The sequence below is a fragment of the Schistocerca cancellata genome, chromosome 3 (genome assembly GCF_023864275.1).
Source record: "Schistocerca cancellata isolate TAMUIC-IGC-003103 chromosome 3, iqSchCanc2.1, whole genome shotgun sequence".
Taxonomy (NCBI): Eukaryota; Metazoa; Arthropoda; class Insecta; order Orthoptera; family Acrididae; genus Schistocerca; species Schistocerca cancellata.
The window spans coordinates 841,007,198-841,030,186 of record NC_064628.1 but is presented as its reverse complement, the minus strand read 5'-3'; the positions used below and the strand labels follow the sequence as shown (position 1 = coordinate 841,030,186).

General features: G+C 38.1%; 1 protein-coding gene across 1 annotated transcript in view; it reads left to right on the top strand.

Moving 5' to 3' along the window:
• The window catches only part of LOC126177120 (cytoplasmic dynein 2 light intermediate chain 1), a 100,469-nt gene extending 77,805 nt beyond the window's left edge, over positions 1-22,664 (top strand). The window contains exons 7-9 of the mRNA XM_049924390.1: positions 5,465-5,621; positions 21,456-21,548; positions 21,640-22,664. Of these exons, the coding sequence (XP_049780347.1) occupies positions 5,465-5,621; positions 21,456-21,548; positions 21,640-21,696 (307 nt within the window). The 3' untranslated portion in view covers positions 21,697-22,664. The remainder of the gene's footprint in view (positions 1-5,464; positions 5,622-21,455; positions 21,549-21,639) is intronic.
• The last annotated feature ends 325 nt before the right edge of the window (positions 22,665-22,989 follow it).

Here is a 22,989-nt window from a genome sequence, read left to right as displayed (position 1 = left end):
CTGTAATATATCTGCTTTGATGTCTGTATTACAGTCTTTAACATTTTGCAGTATTTCTTGTAATGTGCTAGAGCATCAACATCAGAACTGTTTCGGATTGACAGATACAGTTTTCTTTTTGTTGTACAAGATACCTCTATTCCTAGAGCAATCCATGGCTTCTTTGTAGACTTTGCTGTAACCTTGGTTAGTTTTGGTGGAAAACAGTGTTCAAATAAGGTAAGCACTTTATTAGCAAAAATATGAAAAATATGACTTTTCTTTCATGCCATGAGCACTGTAAACATCAGTCCAGTGAATGTCTCTGAGGAGTGTCCCAAAATAATAAATTCTTAGCTCATTGACTACCCTCTTGAGCTCAGATTTAACAGATTATATATCCTGTTCAGTATTAAGATTTAACAGAAGGAACTGCATGTCATGGTCTGAGAGGCCATTGAATATTGGTTTTGTAATATAATTTTGTTCATTGGCCTTTACTATAAAGATATTATCAATGGCTGTTTGTGAGCAATTGGCTACCCTAGTGGGGAACTTTACAGTGGGAATTAAGTTGAATGATAGTGTTACTAACTCAAATAAGTTCTTATTGGGAGAGTCTTTAAGGAAAGCTACATTGAAATTGCCAGCAACCACTATTTCTTTGTTTTTGGTTGTTAAATGGGCCAGTACAGCTTCAAGGTGGTTTACGAACAGATTAAAGTTACCTGCGGGTGCTCGATATACACTTAATATTATGAAGGATTTTTTGTGAAATTCTACTTCTGTTGCACATGCTTCCATATGCTGTTCTAGGCAAAATTTATGAATGTGTATGTTCTTAAATTTATGACAATTCCTGATGAATGTGGCAACTCCTCCTTTCTCCATTTCTGCTTTACAAAAGTGAGATGCTAATCTAAATCCTGTAACACTTAAAAAGTTCTATACCAGTGGTCACATGATATTCAGAGAGGCAGATTATGTCAGCTGGGTTTGAGGACTCTAATTCATCTATGCAGATAATTAATTAATTAATTTTATTTCTCAGTTCTCAAATATTTTGATGCAATAAAGATAGCTGACATTTCACATTGACTGAGTTAAAATTGGGTAGAGTTGAAATTTCTGCTGATTGTTGAAAATTCTCCACCAATAGTGGTTTATACTGATGTAATAAGCTAGAATTATGGTTTTCGATTTCTTTCTGAAACTGAAGGTTTGTCTCAGTCCTAACCACTCTTAAAGTTTGGTTTCTTCCTGTCCTCCCTACCCTCAAAAACGGTCTTTTATGAACCCTAAAACCACTGGTATTTTATCACTCATGACAGAGCCTCCCCCTTTTAACTTTCCTGCTATTTTCCCAATCAGTTTACCCTTCTCTTTCCTGTTAAGGTGAAGGCCATGCCTAGTATAATCCCACCTATTGAGAGAATCAACAGGAGCCACACCAACGTGTGACCCTGCACCTGACATAAGCAGCCGTTCCAACTCCAAATTAACTCTCTTGACAGAAGAGTTCAAACGAGGTTGGTCATGGCGCCCAAGAACAGATACAAACTCAACACTAATATGCCTTGATGCTGATGCAATCTTTGTCAGGTCACACTCTATACTGTACCCAGGATCTCTGTCAGTACTATTACCTGGCCCACCCACTATAACCATGGTGAAATCTTTGCAAAGTGATCCTAAATCCTCTGTCACCTGCTCCAGACCAGCACTAGGTTTTAAAAAATTGGTAACCTGGTATTCTGATCTTAGTTCATCCTGTGAAAGTTGGCCAACACCTCTTCCATGGGAACTACCTAACAACAACACTTTCTTTCTCCTTACTGATTTTCCTACATTCTTACTTTTCAATTTGCTGCTGAAAGTTTGTTGTGCCCTGTCACTACACCTGCAACTGCTTGAGGCTCACCAGCTTCTAACTATAATAATAATAGTAATAATGTCGTGTGACGAGGGCCTCCCATCGGGTAGACCGCTTGCCTGGTGCAAGTCTTTCCATTTGATGCCACTTCGGCAACTTGCACGTCGATGGGGATGAAATGATGATGATTAGGACCACACAACACCCAGTCCCTGAGTGGAGAAAATCTCCGACCCAGCCGGGAATTGAACCCGGGCCCTTAGCATTGACAGTCTGTCACACTGACCACTCAGCTACCGGGGGCGGACAATTTTTTTAAAAAACAAAGTGTGTGTGTTTACTTTGCAACCAACGGTAACTGAAGCAAACTAAACAGGGATTACAGAGGTATGGGGGCTTCTCGTCTATCCTGTACATCCAGGAGAAAAGGTTTCAGATGATAAAGGATTAAAGTGATTGGCAAACCAGTGCAAAGAAACTGAATGTATAACAGAAGGAACATCACTATCACATCCAAGCACTTCTAATGAAAATGCCGGGTACATACACTATGTGATCTAAAGTATCTGGACACCACCAAAAACATAGGTTTTTCATATTAGGTGCATTGTGCTGCCACCTACTGCCAGGTACTCCATATTGGCGACCTCACTAGTCATTAGACGTAGTGAGAGAGCAGAATGGGGCACTCCGCAGAACTCACGGACTTTGAACGTGGTCTGGTGATTGGGTATCACTTGTGTCATACATCTGTATGCAAGATTTCCACACTCCTTAACATCTCTAGATCCACTCTTTCTGATGTGATAGTGAAGGGGAAACGTGGAGTGACATGTACAGCAAAAGCGTACAGGCCGACCTCATCTTTTGACTGACAGAGACAGACGACAGTTGAAGAGGGTTGTAATGTGTAATAGGCAGACATCTATTCAGACCATCCCACAGGAATTCCAAACTGCATCAGGATCCACTGCAAGTACTATGACAGGTAGGTGGGAGGTGAGAGAACTTGGATTTCATGGTTGAGCAGCTGCTCATAAGCCACACATAACACTGGTAAATGCCAAATGATGCCTCGCTTGAAGTAAGGACTGTAAACATTGGATGATTTAACAGTGGGAAAACATTGTGTGGAGTGACAAATCACAGTACACAATGTGGTGATCCGATGGCAGTGTGTGGTATGGCAAATGCCTGGTGAACGTCATTTGCCAGCATGTGTAGTGCCAACAGTAAAATTCGGAGGCAGTGGTGTTATGGTGTAGTCATGCTTTTCATGGAGGGGGCTTGCACCTCTTGTTGTCTTGCATTGCACTATCACAGCACAGGCCTACATTGATGTTTTAAGCACCTTCTTGCTTTCCACTGTTGAAGAGCAGTTCGGGGATGGTGACTGCATCTTTCAACATGATGGAGCACCAGTTCATAATGCATAGCCTGTGGTGGAGAGGTTACACAACAATAACATCACTGTAATGGACTAGGCTGCACAGAGTCCTGACCTGTATCCTATAGAACACCTTTGGAATGCTTTGGAATGCCAACTTCGTGCCACACCTCACCGATCAACATCGATACCTCTCTTCAGTGCAGAACTCCATGAAGAATGGGCTGCCATTCCCCAAGAAACCTTCCAGCACCTGCTTGAACGTATGTCTGCAAGAGTGGAAGCTGTCATCAAGGCTAAGGGTGGGCCAACACCATATTGGATTCCAGCATTACCAATGGAGGGCGCCGCGAACTTGTGAGATGTCTGGATGCTTTTGATCACATAGTGTATGGCAGTCTTATGTTATAGAGTCAATTTCCTATTGGAATATGTAATTATCTATTACAAAAAGTATCATTCAGATTTTTTTCACGATATTTTTTTGGTTTTGTGTCTGTAAGCAAGTTGAATTTGTAAGTTTTATACTGGAAAAACTTGCCGATGATGGTGAAACTTTATTGCACCATATGCTTTTCACAGATGATTTGGCATTTGACATCTCTGTATCAGCTTGCTTAATTGACGCATTTAGTAATCATACTAACCAACAGAACCCCATCATTACACTAATTTTTCCCCAAAAAGTGAATGTCTGTTGTGACCTGCCTCATGTTATTGTTGTTTAGTTTCTCTTCTAAGCAACAAGCACCATAACTGAAGACCTTTATCTGAGTTTACTTTCCAATAAATTAAAGATTTGGAATAAAATTGTTTTAATACATGGTGGAGCATCTCTGGATTTCTTTCTAAGTGTGTGTGTGTGTGTGTGTGTGTGTGTGTGTGTGTGTGTGTGTGTGTGTGTGTCTCAAGTGTGAAGCTCTCTAGCTCACGGATTGGATGAGGCGGTGCAATCCTGTGGCTTCTACAAAGCATAAATCTTATACTTCTAGGAAATATATCAAATATAATGTTTACAGTGAACAAATTACTGATGTTAACTACATACAATATGAAATCGTACCTGCAACTGAAATACTATTTTCCAAAGTTGCTTCACTCAACACTAACTATGTTTTCTGGACTTTTGTGGAACTATTAATGGTGCTCACATCAAATGTATGAAAATAGATAGAACACTTTGTACGTTTTTGAATGATACAGTAAAATATATGTTGATGATTGTTTATCATTTTGTGCAGTACAATTTTATAACCCCAGAATTTTATTTTAACCACCCTCTTGCCAGTAATGGGGGCATTATTTTTATACTTCTGTAGATAGTGAAATTATTTTATACACATCTCTGATAAATTAATTACTTCCTTAACAGTTGCAGCATCAGTGAAGGGTATTAAAAGCTCTTCCTGCTGCTGACAGAATTAGATGTCATCTGTTCATTTGGCCTGATTGCTAGAAAAGTAAATGTACTATCAGTTTTTAAGCATGAAACAGGGGTCTGAATTGGTAATGGCATTTAGAGCATACATTTTTGCTCATTTATTTCTTAAGATGCTAGAAATGCAAGAAACATCTAAATAATGTGAAATTCAAGTCAAGTGCATCACATATGATGTAGCAGACACAAGATTGTCATAGTCACAGATATTTATGAGTTTAACAAGACCATTGATGAAAATGTGCTCAGATCTAAAATTCCAGAGTGTCTTTGCTTAAATACAGCCAAATTATAAATGAGTCATCTCCTCCTGAATCCTGTGATTTCTTCTGTGTTCTTTTTTTTTTACAGTGATGAATAGTCAACTACCCGCAGGTTGTTGGTGGTTCTATTTAATCTAAGTCACTCCTTTAGAATTCATTATTCTTTATTTTTATTATTATTTTGCTTTTGTTTCTCCCAATACAGCACTGGCATGATCTTTCATTCAATCAAGGATTTTCTTCTTTTCTTTAGATTTTATCTGTTCCCTTTTCCCCCTGATGCTTTATAAGTTGCAAAAACTTTAGGTCTGATGAGTGGTTTTTCCATCTGTGGTTTAACACTTCTTACTGCAATACTTTTATTCCAGATATTTATGAAAATGTGCTTTAGTCACAAACACACAGTTAATCTACATTTTTGTCCATTGTATTTGATAATATATCCGCAGATATAAAAATCATGTAGCAACTATTATAAACCTGAAGTTAATATTGTATTATCTTTGTATGTAATTATTTTACAGAAAAGGCATTTCACAAGATTATAATAACCCATTATTGATACCTGCTGGATCAGATTCAATGGAGCAAATAGGAAGAGGGTTTGGCTCATTCCCTCAGAAAGGAGCTGGTTCTGCTCTGGAGAGATGGAAACACAGCTTCACAACTCACTTTCCACAGGTATAGATCACATTGTGTGTGTGTGTGTGTGTGTGTGTGTGTGTGTGTGTGTGTGTGTGAGAGAGAGAGAGAGAGAGAGAGAGAGAGAGAGAGAGAGAGCACAGTGTGATAGATGAGAATATATGTGCATGCATCTCATATTTAGCTATTGTTACTTGAATAAGAGTTAAATATAAATAATAGATACCGAATTATCTTGTGTTATGTACAGAGAAAAAATTGTATATACTTTCATACTCATAGTTCTATGGGAAGTAATGTAATAGAGCACCTCAGTTTCATTTTTTATACTTATATCATGAATTCCACAATAATACAAAACAATAAGTAGGTATGACACTATCACATGACAGACAGTCCAAAGGTTGTACAAAAATTTCAAGAGGGTGTCGCGTGTAGACATAGTAGTAAATTGCTCTGATAAATTTCAAAATCTAACTAACTTAAACTGTATAGCGTGTGCAAAAACAGTGATAAAAGTTGTTTGAATGTGCCCAGTGGTACATTTGTGGGTTCATATGTCATGTTTGGTGAATTTAAATATGATAAATCTCTTGTGTGAATGTGGCTTACCAGACTGTAACCATCAACAAATTGTGAACATGAAACTTAATGCTGGTTTGGAAGAATCATTGGTAGAAATACTCAGAAAAGAAGTTTCAGTAAAAGAAAATTATTTGCAGAATATTAAATAGTATGAACACAACTCAACATTGAAGAATATGTGCAGGACAGAAACCAACAGGAGAGATATATTAAGCCTAAGACCTCTGCTCATTTAGGTGAAGAACAGAGAAATTAGTGTTACAAACAGAAAACAAATTTGATATTCTTGAACAGTGAGAAATCTTGAATAAGAGTGGATGCAAAAGTCAGTCATACATATAACCATGTACTGAAAGCAAAATGGAAAATACATTTTTTTACAGACAATCATGATAGGGGAATCACCAAAATGTTGTGAAATGCTCAACAAAGATTTGGCATAACTGGAACTGTCAAATCAGGCTCGCCTTTATCTGAAATTCTAAAAAAAATGTGAAAACTACTTACAATCTGGAAGGAAGTGTATTGTGAAAGCGGGTGCAAATGACATTTACTCTAATGAAAGTAAGTGGACAATGAGGGTTTGAAAGATAAACTTCAAAATAAGCCACAAATTATCTTCTTTGTTGTGGCTGTTCCACAAGGCATGATTTAATAGAAAAATCATGTGTTAGTTCTGAAATCATGAACATTAACGGGAAACCACAAAAGATCTGTAAATTATTTCCCATTGCCACTTGCAGCTGCAAGGACATAGCTTATTGATATGCTTTCAGCAGCAGGAGCCATCAGACACTTGGACTTCAGCCATTGCAATGCCCAAAAAGCATGTGACATGAACAGGTACCCATTGTTGCAACCCCTTGCAAAACACTAGTGCCCAGACTGCATCCTGAAGCATATAAATGTGTTGACACAAACTCTGGATGGAGAAGAGGGGGGGGGGGGGGGAGGAGGGGAGTGGTTGGAGTATAATAGACAGTTTTGATTTATGCAACCAACCACTAAGTTTTTCAGCTGGGCTGGATCCATCCTGTGGAGAGGAGCAGTAGGAGACAAAGAAATGATTGAGCCCTCTTTAGAGATCATGATGTTAGTTCAACTTCACCAGTTGAGTTTTAAAAGTGTGGACAAATGTCTCTGTTGGAAATGAGGTGGTACAAGGTTGTGCTGTTTTCTGCGCATTGATGACGTTGAGTGCATCTGTGAAACATGTGGAAAATTGCTACTGGCATCTGTCATGATCAAGCAAGGGTAGTCCAAAAAGGGCCCTGAGAAATCTAGATGAATGAAACACTGCAGGTATGTCATGTCAGGCCAAGAAAGAAAGTGCTGCTTGCTTGCTTTGACTTTTTTGCATGCTGCAACCATGTATTCTATATCTTTGCTATTTTGATGAGAATCGTACCACAGAGACCATGAAGTAATGTCAAGATTGTTGGAGCACTTGCGGAATGGCCACTATGGTGTGGCCATTATCTCCTTGGAGCAAAAGAACACCACTGTGAATGAGCACCTCACATTGGTGATACCAATAAATCTCAACATCAGGATGTTCAGGAGTCTTGTGATCCCCCGGCCAACCATTCTCCACCAACTGCGTGACTTCTCAAAGGACTGGTTCCTCCAGTGACTGCGGTGCCAAGAGGTAAGCTGGCAACTGCTGCCTTGGCTTCTGCATCAGTATGAAAGTAGACTTCAGGAGCGGCATCAAACACGGTGTCTTGACCTATTGAGAGATGTGATAGGGTGTCCACGATGGCTTGTTGTGCTGTGGACCAATACCAGGTGTCATAATGATTCCCTGAGAGGGATGGTGCACATTTCTGCAGGCATTGGGCATGAGCATTGAACAGTGCTAACAGAGGCTCACGATATGTTAAGAGAAGAAATTGGCATCATTACACGTAATTGTGAAATTTCTTCACTGCAAAAATGATAGCTGTAGCTTCTTTTTCTAACTGAATTTCATTTTGAAGGGCCGACCTTGCCGTCTTGGAAATCTAATGGGGTATTCACATACATGTAAGGAAAGTTGGTTTTCATGTGACTCAACTCTGTCTTTGTGAGAAAGAGCAGCCCCCAAGCTGTAGTCAGGTGCATCTGCCACCACCATTGGCTGCTTACAATGGTCATATCCCATGAGCCATGTCAGATGTAGTAGGGCATGTTTGAGGTCTCAAAAATTCATATTGGAAGCAGAGGATCATTGCCCCTTAACATTCTTGAAAAGGAGCTGAGGTAGTGGTTTGATGGTAGCTGACATATGAGGAATGAATTTTCTGTAATAGTTCAGTGGACCTAAGATGAATTTGAGTTGTTTGGCATCTCTGGGGGCCGATAGGTTTTATGTGGCTTCTACATGATGCAGATTGGGGTGGGCCCCTGAAGCACTGAAAACCTGATACAGATAATTCACTTGCAGCTAGAAAAAAACAGCATATTTCTTTATTGAATTTCAAATAAACTCATTGGGACACATTGAACAAGGAGTACAAATTAGTTGCTTGGTCCTATGTATTTTTGCCAGTGATCATGAAGCTCACAAACAAAATTTCTGGCTCAGTTGAGGATTTCTCCCAAGCATGACACAGCATGTTTTCTTGGATGGGGAATCATTGACAGATGTAGAAGTAACTTGAAGCATGCCACAGTGAAGTGCATTGAGACCCTTGCTGTTTGTTTTATGTAAGTGATCTGACAGACAGTATTAATAGCAACCTCAGAATTTTTTCAAATGATGAAGCCATATATTATGAGATACTGTCTGAAAAAAATCTACACATATATTTAGAGAGATATTGATAAGGTTTCAAAGTAGTGCAAAGATACACAATTCACTTTAATTCTTCAGAAATACAAAATTGTAAAGTTCACAAAAAGGAAATAAAAATGTAATATCCAGTGGCGTAGCGTGGTTATAAAGGTTGGGGAGACTCTGCAGTTATTATATGGAGACAAAATGGTACAATAAACAAAAATTTAAACAAATGAAACAAAATGCATCAAATGAAACAACAACGTCAACTACTGTGACTACGAAGTCTTTCGCGATGGAGTCCTTGCATAAAAAGTTCTCGGTTTACTTGCTGCGTCAAATTTGGATAACATCCCAAGCTTTCGATGACTACCTCCGTCATCTTCGTCAGGGGTAAAACTGACTGTCACGGACCATTGAGGCTTCCGCTTTTATTAGCAGTGGACGGCTTCTCATTGGCTGGATTATGTCATGGTGAAAACAGCGCGTACCGAGGTGGTGACCTCTATATCCATAGATTTTGTTTGTGCACTTTATCCAGCGTTGCTTGCAGCGCCATCCATCGCAACTACTACTACTACTACTACTACTACTACTACCACTACCACCGCCATTAATAATAATAATAATAATAATAATTAACTTTTTCAAGAAACGATGACAAATTTATAGAACTGCAGGAGCAAGAGAAGAAGCACTTATATTTTCTTGTACACAGGTGCAACTCGCCTGTCATTTCTTTCCACGAATAAGTCTCTAACTCGGTCTATAAAGATCTGATCACTGGATAGCTCTCCAAGTAGTGTCTTTTCTATTGCTAATGTGCTCAAACACGACAGTCGGATTTTGGACACTGAATTCCTTAAATAATTCTTCACTCGTTTAAGAGTACTCATGCTTCATTCACTGCTTGCTATAGTTGCGGGTAGGGTAAAAAACACCCAGTTGTTTCTTCATAAACAGAGTCTAAATCATTGTTGACAATGTACTTTAAGAGGATTCTTGGAGATAAGTGTTTTTTCTCATCAGCGTGTATGTTACACAGCTCATTTTCAAATTGTTCTTGTTTGAAAAAAGGGTACTGTTCTAATTAGTGAAGCAGTTTCAACTTTGGGAATTGTTTTTGATAGTTCGGGAAACACTTTTCGTTCAAAAGTTCAACAAACTGAATCTGGGGAAAGTCTTGAAGCCTTCTTTCCATCTGAACAATTTGCAAATCCAATATCTCATAAGTTAGTGCCCTGAGATATGTCTTTTGACTGTCACAGAATGATAAGTTGCCATTCAAACACAAGCTGCATTTAATGCATTCATCAACGAATGTTTCCGTTCTTAACTGTCGTAAGTTTCTCAAAACAGTTCTTATTTCGTCGTGGCAGAATGTTATAGTGAGAGATTTTGACTGAAGAACATTAAAGAGATGATCAACATGAAGAAAGCACCCTCGGTAGAAGCACAGCAAGTAGACAAACATAGGATCATCCATCTGTCGTTTGAATCCCACAGCACAACTCAAAGATTCTGGGTCCCACTGAGAGTCTGTATCATCAAATATATAATTAAAAACACTATATAGCCCTGAGAAATTACTAGATGTTGTTGAAACTGCCCTGGAATGAGTGTTGCTTGCATGTGGCAGTTTAAATCCTTTCTCAGTTAGCAATACAGTTCGTTTTGATGATTTGCTGAAAAACGAATGGAATACAGTAAGATCACTTACAAACATGCATACTTGTCGTATGATTTTGGAGGCATGTAACAGTACCAAATTCAGTTGGTGTGCGTAACAATGAATAAACAGCACATAGGGACAGAACTGCTTCATCAATTGTTGTAGTCCTCTTTCTCTGCCCGCCATTACTGAAATGCCATCATATGTTTGAATAACCACTTTTCCTTCCACATTCCATTCTTTCAATACTGCATGAATAATGCTTGACAAACCTTCAGCAGTTTTATCTCCGGAAACATCGTAAAATCCAATGAATCTTTCCTCCATTTTGTCTGCAATACAGTACCTGAATATTATACTGATTTGACTCTTGCATGACACGTCTAATTTTTCATCAGCCTGAATCGAAATGAAACTGCAGTTCTGAATTTCAGATTTTATTTTCTCATTAACTGTCAGAGTTATGATTTCTATTACATCATTCTGTATATCTGGAGAAGTTCCTTTAATGGTTGAAGATGATGACAGATGCTCTTGGATTAACTGCTCTCCTTGGGCTAGTAAATCCAACAATTGCAGATAGTTAGTTACCTTTGTTGCTGGAGGATTCATCTTCTCGATGGCCGCAAAAGGCTAGTTCTTGTTTACAAAGTAATACAATTGCCTGAATAAGATGAGCCAATACTCTCCTGCTGGATGCAACTTGTTTGTCGTATTTTATTGCTATCAGACGAGTGGCTTCAGAAAGGGCGTTCTCATTCTACTTTTGCCAAATAACTGAAATGATTCTTTGTTCTGCAGGTGACGTTTTGATATCTGATGCTTTTGTGCTTTCCTATCAAAGTTCTTTATTGTAAAAATGCTCTCATTGCATCATTCCTTTTCACCACCAAACAGAAGACATACATAACAATATAATTTGTTATTAACTGCATTCGCAGTCTGCCAAGCATACTTTTCGTACCAGGCTGTCTGAAAAGTGCGTTTTTGTTTGGCTTCACTTAAAACTACACTGAGTATAGGAGTAGGTTGTTTGTCCTTCAATTCACACTTTTTTCGTATGTTAATGTAGAAAAAGACATTTTTAGTAAAAATTCTATAAGGTGTTCAGTTGCTGGCTCACTCATGTTGGTGACACAACGAAAATATGCACTAAAATCACACATGAATGACTATGAACACAAATCACATGACTGTTCATTTCCGTGTCAAAAGCCAGCATAGAGGCAGCAGAGACTAGTCAGATACCTGCTAGCAAGTGCAGCGCACCGGCCTTCGTGGAAGGGGAAGTGGAGGGGAGCCGAAAGTGCCTCTAACACAGCCAGGTAAGGGAAGGGAGGCAGAGACTGAGAGCAGGCGAGTCTCAAGCAGGCAGATACACCAATACTCAGGGTGCGGCGTGGGCTACAAAACTGATGTCTTCGCATGTTTATAGCTCTTAGTAGAAAGTTGTTTATATTTTTGTTATGAATTACTATTGCACCTTTTTTATGCACCAATACAGGGGAGACTAAGTCTCAAAGTCTCCCCTCACGCTACGCCACTGGTAATATCCTGTTGTTGTTGTGGTCTTCAGTCCTGAGGCTGGTTTGATGCAGCTCTCCATGCTAATCTATCTTGTGCAAGCTCCTTCATCTCCCAGTACCTACTGCAACCTACATCCTTCTGAATCTGCTTAGTGTATTCATCTCTTGGTCTCCCTCTACGATTTTTACCCTCCACGCTGCCCTCCAATGCTAAATTTGTGATCCCTTGATGCCTCAGGACATGCCCTACCAACCGATCCCTTCTTCTAGTCAAGTTGTGCCACAAACTTCTCTTCTCCCCAATCCTATTCAATACCTCCTCAGTAGTTATGTGATCTACCCACCTAATCTTCAACATTCTTCTGTAGTACCACATTTCGAAAGCTTCTATTCTCTTCTTGTGCAAACTATTTATTGTCCATGTTTCACTTCCATACATGGCTACACTCCATACAAATACTTTCAGAAACGACTTCCTGACACTTAAATCTATACTCGATGTTAACAAATTTCTCTTCTTCAGAAACGCTTTCCTTACCATTGCCAGTCTACATTTTATATCCTCCCTACTTTGACCATCATCAGTTATTTTGCTCCCCAAATTGCAAAACTCCTTTACTACTTTAAGTGTCTCATTTCTTAATCTAATTCCCTCAGCATCACCCGACTTAACTCAACAACATTCCATTATCCTCATTTTACTTTTGTTTATGTTCATCTTATATCCTCCTATCAAGACACTGTTCATTCCGTTCAACTGCTCTTCCAAGTCCTTTGCTGTCTCTGACAGAATTACAATGTCATCGGTGAACCTCAGAGTTTTTATTTCTACTCCCTGGATTTTAATACCTACTCCGAATTTTTCTTTTGTTTCCTTTACTGCTTGCTCAATGTACAGATTGAATAACATCGGGGAGAGGCTACAACCTTGTCTCACTCCCTTCCCAACCACTGTTTCCCTTTCATGCCCCTCGACTCTTATAACTGCCATCTGGTTTCTGTACAAATTGTAAATAGCCTTTCGCTCCCTGTATTTTACCCCTGCCACCTTTAGAATTTGAAAGAGAGTATTCCAGTCAACATTGTCAAAAGCTTTCTCTAAGTCTACAAATGCTAGAAATGTAGGTTTGCCTTTCCTTAATCTTTCTTCTAAGATAAGTTGTAAGGTCAGTATTGCCTCATGTGTTCCAACATTTCTATGGAATCCAAACTGATCTTCCCCGAGGTCAGTTTCTACCAGCTTTTCCATTCGTCTGTAAATAATTTGCGTTAGTTTTTGCAGCTGTGTCTTATTAAACTGATAGTTCGGTAATTTTCACATCTGTTAACACCTGCTTTCTTTGGAATTGGGATTATTATATTCTTCTTGAAGTCTGAGGGTATTTTGCCTGTCTCATACATCTTGCTCACCAGATGGTAGAGTTTTGTCAGGACTGGCTCTCCCAAGGCCGTCAGTAGTTCTAATGGAATGTTGTCTACTCCCGGGGCCTTGTTTTGACTCAGGTCTTTCAGTGCTCTGTCAAACTCTTCACACAGTATCGTATCGCCCATTTCATCTTCATCTACATCCTCTTCCATTTCCATAATATTGTCCTCAAGTACATCGCCCTTGTATAGACCCTCTAGATACTCCTTCCACCTTTCTGCTTTCCCTTCTTTGCTTAGAACTGGGTTTCCATCTGAGCTCTTGATATTCATACAAGTGGTTCTCTTTTTCTCCAAAGGTCTCTTTAATTTTCCTGTAGGCTGTATCTATCTTACTCCTAGTAAGATAAGCCTCTACATCCTTACATTTGTCCTCTAGCCATCCCTGCTTAGCCATTTTGCTCTTCCTGTCGATCTCATTGTATTCCTTTTGCCTGCTTCATTTACTGCATTTTTATATTTTCTCCTTTCATCAATTAACTTCAATATTTCTTCTGTTACCCAAGGATTTCTTCTAGCCCTCGTCTTTTTACCTACTTGATCCTCTGCTGCCTTCACTACTTCATCCCTCAGAGCTACCCATTCGTCTTCTACTTCTTTCCCACATTCCTGTCAATTGTTCCCTTATGCTGTCCCTGAAGCTCTGTACAACCTCTGGTTTAGTCAGTTTATCCAGGTCCCATCTCCTTAAATTCCCACCTTTTTGCAATTTCTTCAGTTCATATCCATTAGATTGTGGTCAGAGTCCACATCTGCCCCAGGAAATGTCCTAAAATTTAAAACCTGGTTCCTAAATCTCTGTCTTACCATTATATAATCTATCTGATACCTTTTAGTATCTCCAGGATTCTTCCATGTATACAACCTTCTTTTATGATTCTTGAACCAAGTGTTAGCTATGATTAAGTTATGCTATGTGCAAAATTCTACCAGACAGCTTCCTCTTTCATTTCTTAGCCTCAATCCATATTCACCTACTATGTTTCCTTCTCTCCTTTTTCCTACTGTCAAATTCCAGTCACCCGTGACTATTAAATTTTTGTCTCCCTTCACTACTTGAATAATTTCCTCTATCTCATCATACATTTCTTCAATTTCTTCGTCACCTGCAGAGCTAGTTGGCATATAAACTTGTACTACTGTAGTAGGCATGGGCTTTGTGTCTATCTTGGCTACTATAATACGTTCACTATGCTGTTTGTAGTAACTTACTCGCACTCCTATTTTTTTAATTCATTATTAAACCTACTCCTGCATTACCCCTATTTGATTTTGTATTTATAACCCTGTATTCACCTGACTAGAAGTTTTGCCTCTCCTGCCACCAAACTTCGCTAATTCCCACTATATCTAACTTTAATCTATCCATTTCCCGTTTTAAATTTTCTAACCTACCTGCCCGATTAAGGGATCTGACATTCTATGCTTCGATCCATAGAATGCCAGTTTACTTTCTCCTGATAACGATGTCCTCCTGAGTAGTCCCCGCCCAGAGATCCGAATGGGGGACTATTTTACCTCCAGAATATTTTACCCAAGAGGACGCCATCATCATTTAACCATACAGTAAAGCTGCATGCCCTCGGGAAAAATTATGGCTGTAGTTTCCCCTTGCTTTTAGCCGTTCGCAGTACCACAACAGCAAGGCCATTTTGATTAGTGTTACAAGGCCAGATCAGTCAATCATCCATACTGTTGCCCCTGCAACTACTGAAAAGGCTGCTGCCCCTCTTCAGGAACCACACATTTGTCTGGCCTCTCAACAGATACCCCTCTGTTGTGGTTGCACCTACGGTACGGCTATCTGTATTGTTGAGGCACGCAAGCCTCCCCACTAACGGTAAGGTCCATGGTTCATAGGGGGAGGGTAATATCCTATGACTACAATATCAGCAAGACACAGTTGACATCAGTCAACTCATACAAATATCTTGTTGTAACATTTTTTATGGTTATGAAATGGAATGATCACATAGGCTCAGGAGTGCAGGTGCCAGACTTTGGTTCATTGGATGATACTGGAAAAATGAAATCAGTCTGCAAAGAAGATTACTTACAAATATAATATAGAATATTGTTCAAGTGTGTGGAACCTATTCCAAATATGAGTCTGAGGGGATATTGAATGTATGCAAAGAAAGACAGCATGTATGGTCAGATGTTTGTTTAACCCTTGGGAGAGCATCATGGATATGCTGAAAAACCTGAGCTGATAGACATTTGAACATAATTGTCAACTATCCTTTAAGCCTACTTATAGAGTTACAAAAACTGTTAAGTGACAGGTCTAGGAATGTACTACAACTTCCAATGTGTCACTCTATAGGGACCATGAGGGCAAGGTCAAACTAATTACAGCATGCATAGTAGAACTGAAGCAGCTATTCCTCCACTCTTCATATGTAAGTGGAAAGGGAAGATCCATAATAAGCTCTACATGGGAAGTACTCTGTGCCAAGCTCTTTACAGTGGCTTGCAGAGTATAGATGTAGATTTAATAAGATGTTGTACTATTTCTAAAGCCAGAATTACAGAAACTAGAACTGACATCATTAACAGACCCTAAAAGTTGCATTAATCAGATCAAGCTTCTGGTAATTTACTAATCATATCTTTCATTTACTAATCATATCTTAACTAAACCTTTATAACCAGAAACTTTAGTTCCTTTTAACACTTTAGTGGCTAACCACAAATGTACCTTAGGTTTTGACAATGCTCTTGGAAGACTATGCATGAGTGTAAGCCAAGCCACTGTATTGTAGTAATAGTAGTAGTGGTAGTGGTAGTAGCAGCAGCTTTATTCATTCATAGATCTCTTTTTACAAGGATATAGGACATGTCAACATACTTACAAATTTAGATCAATTTAAAATAAGCTAATTTGTATACACATATATTTACAGACTTCTAGTTAGAGACAATCATTAGATTTACTCCTGGTATACAATACTTTTTTTTTTTTACAAATGACTTATCACACACACACACACACACACACACACACACACACACACACACACACACATCTCTGGCCATTTTCTGTACCGCAACTTCCCATTTGCTATACTGAAAAACTGAGTCAGTATCTCTCCATAATGAGTGAGATGTTGAGCTCAGAAAGAGGAAGAGGTGTTAGTATTGTGCCATACATAGCTTGGGGGTAAATATTTCTAGAAAAGAAAAAAAGAAGGAATAAAACATAAAGTGAAGGCGTTATGTGGAATGTTGGATATTTTATTATCATTATTATTGTTATTTATTTGTATAACATTTTTTTAATCAAACCCCTACTCTGTTTTAGCTAAGTAATCCTTCAATGTATAAAATGTATTGCATAACAGGTACTTTGTAGCTACCATTTTAAATAAGAGTATTTTTGCAATTTCTGTAATCTCTTTTGGAAATTTATTGTACAGTTTTATTCCTTGGTAGAAAACGCTGTTTTGAGTTTTATGTTTATTTTTTCTTGGTAAATATAAGTTGAGTCTATCTCTTGTTGCATGGTCATGGACAGAGCTGTTTGTGCAGTAATAACCAATGTTATTTTTGATGTGTACAACTGACTGTTAAATGTATTCACATGGAGCAGTTAAAATCCCCAGCATTTTGAAGAGAACTCTACAATGAGCTCGACTAGTATTTTTGCTTACTATTCTTATAGCTCTTTTCTGGAGTTTGAAAATGGTGTTGATATTTTGTGCATTTGTTCCCCAAAAAAGAATGCCATAGCTAAGAATTGAGGGTCCATATGAATAATTTGTAACTAAAAGACACTGGATGTTACACACTGATAATAGGAGTCTAAGGGCATAACATGCTGATGACATTCTGTTTGCAAGTACCTTTGTGTGTTCACACCACTTCAACTGAGAATCAATATTCTTTCCTAGAAATTTTCCATTAGTTAAACAGTGTATAGAGCTGCCATCTACATTTAATTTAACATTGTCATTTTCCCTCTTCAAACTGAAATTCATGGCATTAATTTTCTTTATGTTCAACGTCACTTTATTATTTATTGACCAATCATAAACTTCCTTGAGAGTTTCATTTGTTTTCTCGGCAAGGAGTTCTCTTGTTTTCTATAATATTGCTGTCATCAGCGAAGAGGATTTTTTCACCATGAGTAACTGGGAAAGTCATTGGTATATATCAGGAACAGTATTGGTCCTCATATGTTACCTTGCGGAACCCCTATATTAATGTATTTTGGTTCTGATACGTGTTTTACTAAATGTTTGGATCTATTTGAAGTATGTGTTATCTCTACTCTTTGTACCCTATCTGTTAGGTATGATCGAAACCAGTGATTAGCTACCCCTGTTATTCCTAATGCTTCTAATTTATTTCATAGAATGTTGTGGTCGACACCATCAAATGCCTTAGAAAGATCCAAAAATATGCCTGTGACACACTCATCTTTATCAAGAGCATCAAGTACAACTTTTGTGAATTCTACTATGGCTGACTCTGTATTTTTGCCACTTTGGAAACCAAACTGTGATTTGCTTAAAAGATTGTATTTATTCAGGTAATTCATTAATCTGTCCTTCATAATTGCTTCTATTATTTTTGAGAATGGTGGCAGCAGGGAAATGGGCTGGTAATTTTCTATGTGTGGGGCGCTAATTTTCTATGTGTTCTGCTTTACCTTTCTTAAGCAACGATACAACACTTGCCTGTTTTAACTGCTCTGGAAATATCCCTGAAGCGAAAGATTCATTTATTATATTTGTTAAGGGGCCTTGTATAATCCCTATGCATTGTTTCAGTACACACATTGGTACTTAATCTAAGCCTACTGACTTTTTATTTTTTAGTTTTTGAACAGTTTTATTGACTTCATTCTCTGTGGTTGGAAGTAACACATTGTATTTAGTGCAACATTATTTACAGGTGTTATATTTGTTTGGGGGAATTTTTGCTGTAACTTCTCTGCAATACTTGAAAAATGCTCGTTTACATAGTTTGCAAAGTGCTGTGGATCATTTTTTACTTTATCCCCCTCAGTTAAAAGTATGTTATTCTTTGTTTGTTTACCTCTCCCCATTTCGTTTTTTATAACATCCCATACTGCTTTGCTTTTATTCTCAGCATTATATATTATTTTGTTATTAAATAACTTTTTAACAGCAATCAGGACCTTCCTGTAGATCTTTTTGTATCTATGATAGAAATTTAAGAATTCTGGATCATTGCAAATCTTTTTCATGGAACTTACGTGTTTCAGTGTTGCGGAGGACTTCTTAATACCTGCTGTTATCCATCTGTTTTTGTGAGATGTGATACAGACAAGCATACTTTTGGAAATGCCTTTTCAAAGTTTAAAAAAATGTGGGGAATTTAGAGAATTTCATATTCACATTGGTTTCCTAATACACTACATCCCAGCTTTGTTTTTCTAGTTCTTTTGAAAAATCTTTTATTTTGATTTCTGATAGATGTCGTTTGTAGGTTTGTAGTTTAGGGAATGATCCGATGCCTGACTTTACTGTTGAGATGGTCTGATAGTCTGAGATATTTTACAGCTACATCACATTTTTCCCCGTCCATATTTGTGACCACATGGTCAATTACTGATGAAGTCATTGTGGTAACCCTTGTTGCACTATTGACCAATAGGGACATGCCAAAACTTTGAATTATATTTATGAAGGTGCTGCTGGATTCATTTATGATGTTAGCATTGATGTTAATGTCCCCACACAGAATTATGTTGACCTTTGTACTTGAGACTTTATCTAGAACTTCTGTTAACTTATTGAAAAAAGTGTCCACACTACCATCTATACACACACAAAATGATTAATTTCTTGGTAATATCAAGCCCTGTTAATTCAATAGCTGATATTTTGAAGTGTTTGTCTTGATTTGAACTGTGTTCCTTTTCTGATATAAATGAATGATCCTAGACCCCTTGAAGTGGTTCTGCAGTAAGAGTCTGCCTTTTCATACAATGATAATACTGCATGTTGGATTTCTGTGTCTCTACACCAGTGCTCAGTAATACAAACTACTGTGCAGTTCAAAGATTGCAGCTCAACTTCTAATAGTTGTATTTTATTTTTTATTGATTGCATGTTTTGATGGAGGATTGTTGTATTTTATTTTTTATTGATTGCATGTTTTGATGGAGGATTGTTAAGTCTGTGAAATGCCCCATGTTACTCTTTCCAATGGTTTGTTTTTCTTTCTTACATCTGATATATGTGATGTTTGAAGTGTTAAAATCTGTATTGTGAGTGATTGTTTCAGTATTTTTTAAAGTGCTGGAGATACTCTTTAGGCAGGGGAAACTGTTGTCTGGATTTATCCTAAAAAAGGCCTACTTTTCCTACCTATGACAACAGGTATTTGACCATGTGTGGCCCGAGATCCACCCCCTACATTTTCATGAATCAGCTATACCAATCTTCCCTTCCCAGCCCTGTTTAGGTGTAGGCCATGCCTAGTGAAACCCCATCAGTTGATAATCCCGACAGGCATCAGAGAAACATGTAGCTCATGTTTTGACAATGCTCTTGGAAGACTATGCATGAGTGTAAGCCAAGCCACTGTATTGCTTTATGTGGGGCCCAGTTATCAGTTGGAAACCAGACTGTGTTTGTGTGAATTCCTGTCTGCCTGCTCGTTGTTTTATGCTGCCATCTGTTGTACGCTGCCAGCTTTTAGAGTTTCTTCAAAAGAAAAAAAATACCAAACTCTAAACCACTTTAGTGGTTGATGTAATCACTGTGTGCTTCTTGTTGTTGGATTTGTATTTGGACTTTCTAGTTTTTATCATCTTATAATTCTTCTCACAAATATTCACCTCCAGGAAGAATAATATGGAAGGATAGGAAAAAAAACTGTCTGTCTACAGGCTACCAAGGCTACAACAAATACTATTTTTTTCAATATTGTGAGACTAGGAATTCTAAGGGAGGAACACATGTATGTAATGGAGATCTTCGTCTCCTCTTCATCCTCACAACAGATGCGATACTCTTATCCTGCGGTTCCAAATGCTGGGATAGTGTTATGGAATGTTTCCTCATCTAACTTATAACTCGATTACCAAATAGTAGAGCAGAGCATGGTAGACTCAGCACAAGAACAGTGCTCACACTTGTTCGAGGAACACATCTAATTACTGATTATGCAACTACAGTGAAAATCACACAAAATAGTCTTGCAATTCATAAGTTCTGAACAAAGTCACTTGCTAGCATGGTTGGTGCTGGAAAATGGTGCAGCACAGTAGAAAATGTGGATGCCAAGCAAGGTGGTAGTCTCATCCCAAGTTTCACCAGCACAATGATAATCCAACATGAGGCATAAATAACAGTCTTTGGCAGAAAACGCAGCATGAAAAACCAATACAGACCCAGCTGCGTAGCAGGGGTAGAGATGGCATGACACGGGTATCTCTGAAAGCTTCACTGTTCGTGTCGCCACATGGCATGTCCCTAACAGTGTGAGCGTGGAGCAGGAAGCAATATTGACACCCTGAAGAGAAGATAGAAAATGGTCGAAGCTAGGTCAGCGGAAGTCTCATGTTGACTGAACTATTGTTTTCTACTTGTTGCCAGCGACCATAGTGTGCTGGTATCTGGTCACATGGCAGGATTGAGAGCTTGAGATGGAAGTAACACAAGAAGGAAGAAACTCTTTACCTTAGCAATAGCCATTATGAGCTAGGGACGTACAAAACTGCCGAAACAGCTATGTGGCGAAAGGCCGTCACAGTGCCATTTACTTCTGTGTGGCAGTATTAATTTTTTTGCCTCCTGCAGCTATGTACTGCTCATGAATTATGACCCATAATTTTATATTATCTCTGTTGTACTTCATTTTAGTCCCATTTTCTGAGAAAAGCAATGGTCCTTTAAGATTTTCATCTACTTCTTTGATTCTTATTACAGGAGGCAGAAACTAATGCTATTCCAGATGATCCTGCCAAGGATCTCAACTTTCGTGAACCATTGATAGATTCGTTAAGGGCACAGAAAGATGAAGTAAGTTTTTTGACAAATACATTTTGGCTTATTATTAATGTCTCATTTCATCTGTTATGTCTCCGTTACAAACATTTTTATTTCTTGTTAGGAGCTTGAACGATACCGCCAGGAAGCTGAGAAAAGACAACAACACCAACAAAACTAATAACAAAGCATGTGCAGTTGAAGACAGAATTACAGGCTGGGTGCATGAGTGAAGTAGCTCCAGGTGGTTCTGAGATGAGATAATATGCTCTCTTAGCTGCATCAGTATTGCTCTTTCAAGCTTTATTGGATTTCAATCCAGTATGATCCCATGGAAAAAGTAATAAGATGTGTGCTGGTTCAAAAAATTAACACTGTTCATCATACTACTAAGATTATAAAGCATGAGGAAAGTAGGTACAGGTAAAATGTGTATGAATATATGCCCACAGAGATTAAAGAGGAAAAATTGTAGTTGATATTGAAAATTAAAACTAATTGTATAAAAGAAAAGTTGAAGGTAGATAAATTCACAGTGACACAGTGGGGCGGCCAGTACTTACTTTCAGCAGATGCATCTCAGTATAACCTGCACAAAATAAGTAAAAATAGTTCTCCAACCTTCACAGTGTACTCATTGTGAGTCTTAACCTGTTTTCTGAATGACATGCCACCCTCCCACCCTTTCCAATCATTCCCAGTGAGTTCTTCTTTCCTCTACTGAAGAAGGAACTCATGATACAGAACTAAGAGTACCGTTTCAATTCATTTTTTTGTGGTTTTGTTGTATGTTAGGAGTTGTACCTCTTGAAAATAACTACTGTTGAGGCCATCCGTCTTTTTATTAAGTTAAAATTGTCACGCATAGATGAAATAGAGATTTGTAATTCATTAATCAGTGCAGTGCATGAATGTTTTATGTCACTTCCTGCTCTACTTAAATTTCAGCAGAAAGATGTAACTTTTTTTATCAAAAATCATTCTGTATCACAAAAGTCAAAATGAAATAAAACCACAGTTAAAAACATATGAAACATTCGTATATTATAACCCAGAACTAAAAATATTAAACCTTCCAGTATTACGTGAATGTAAAAATGCATATACTCACAATAAGACACCAGAAGTTGTCTGATAGATACAAGACAAGAAACATTAACTGTGGTGTTCTCTTCATGAAAGATGACAATAATTGACATATTGGGAAAATAGACATGCCCCAGATTTGTCAAAATACGTGATCAAGCTTTCTGCTGCTTTTATATCCAAACCTTGCCTTGTATCCTCTATACTTGTAACAAGAGCTGTATACCTGAACTATTTGTTTATAGATGTGTTTAATAACTGTGACACAATTACCATTTCACAACATTTTATTATTAAAATTACAAACTCTCACATGAATAAGTTATGTTTACTATGTGTGTTAGAAATTTATTGAAGTAAAGCTTACACCATTGTAAACAAGTGACAA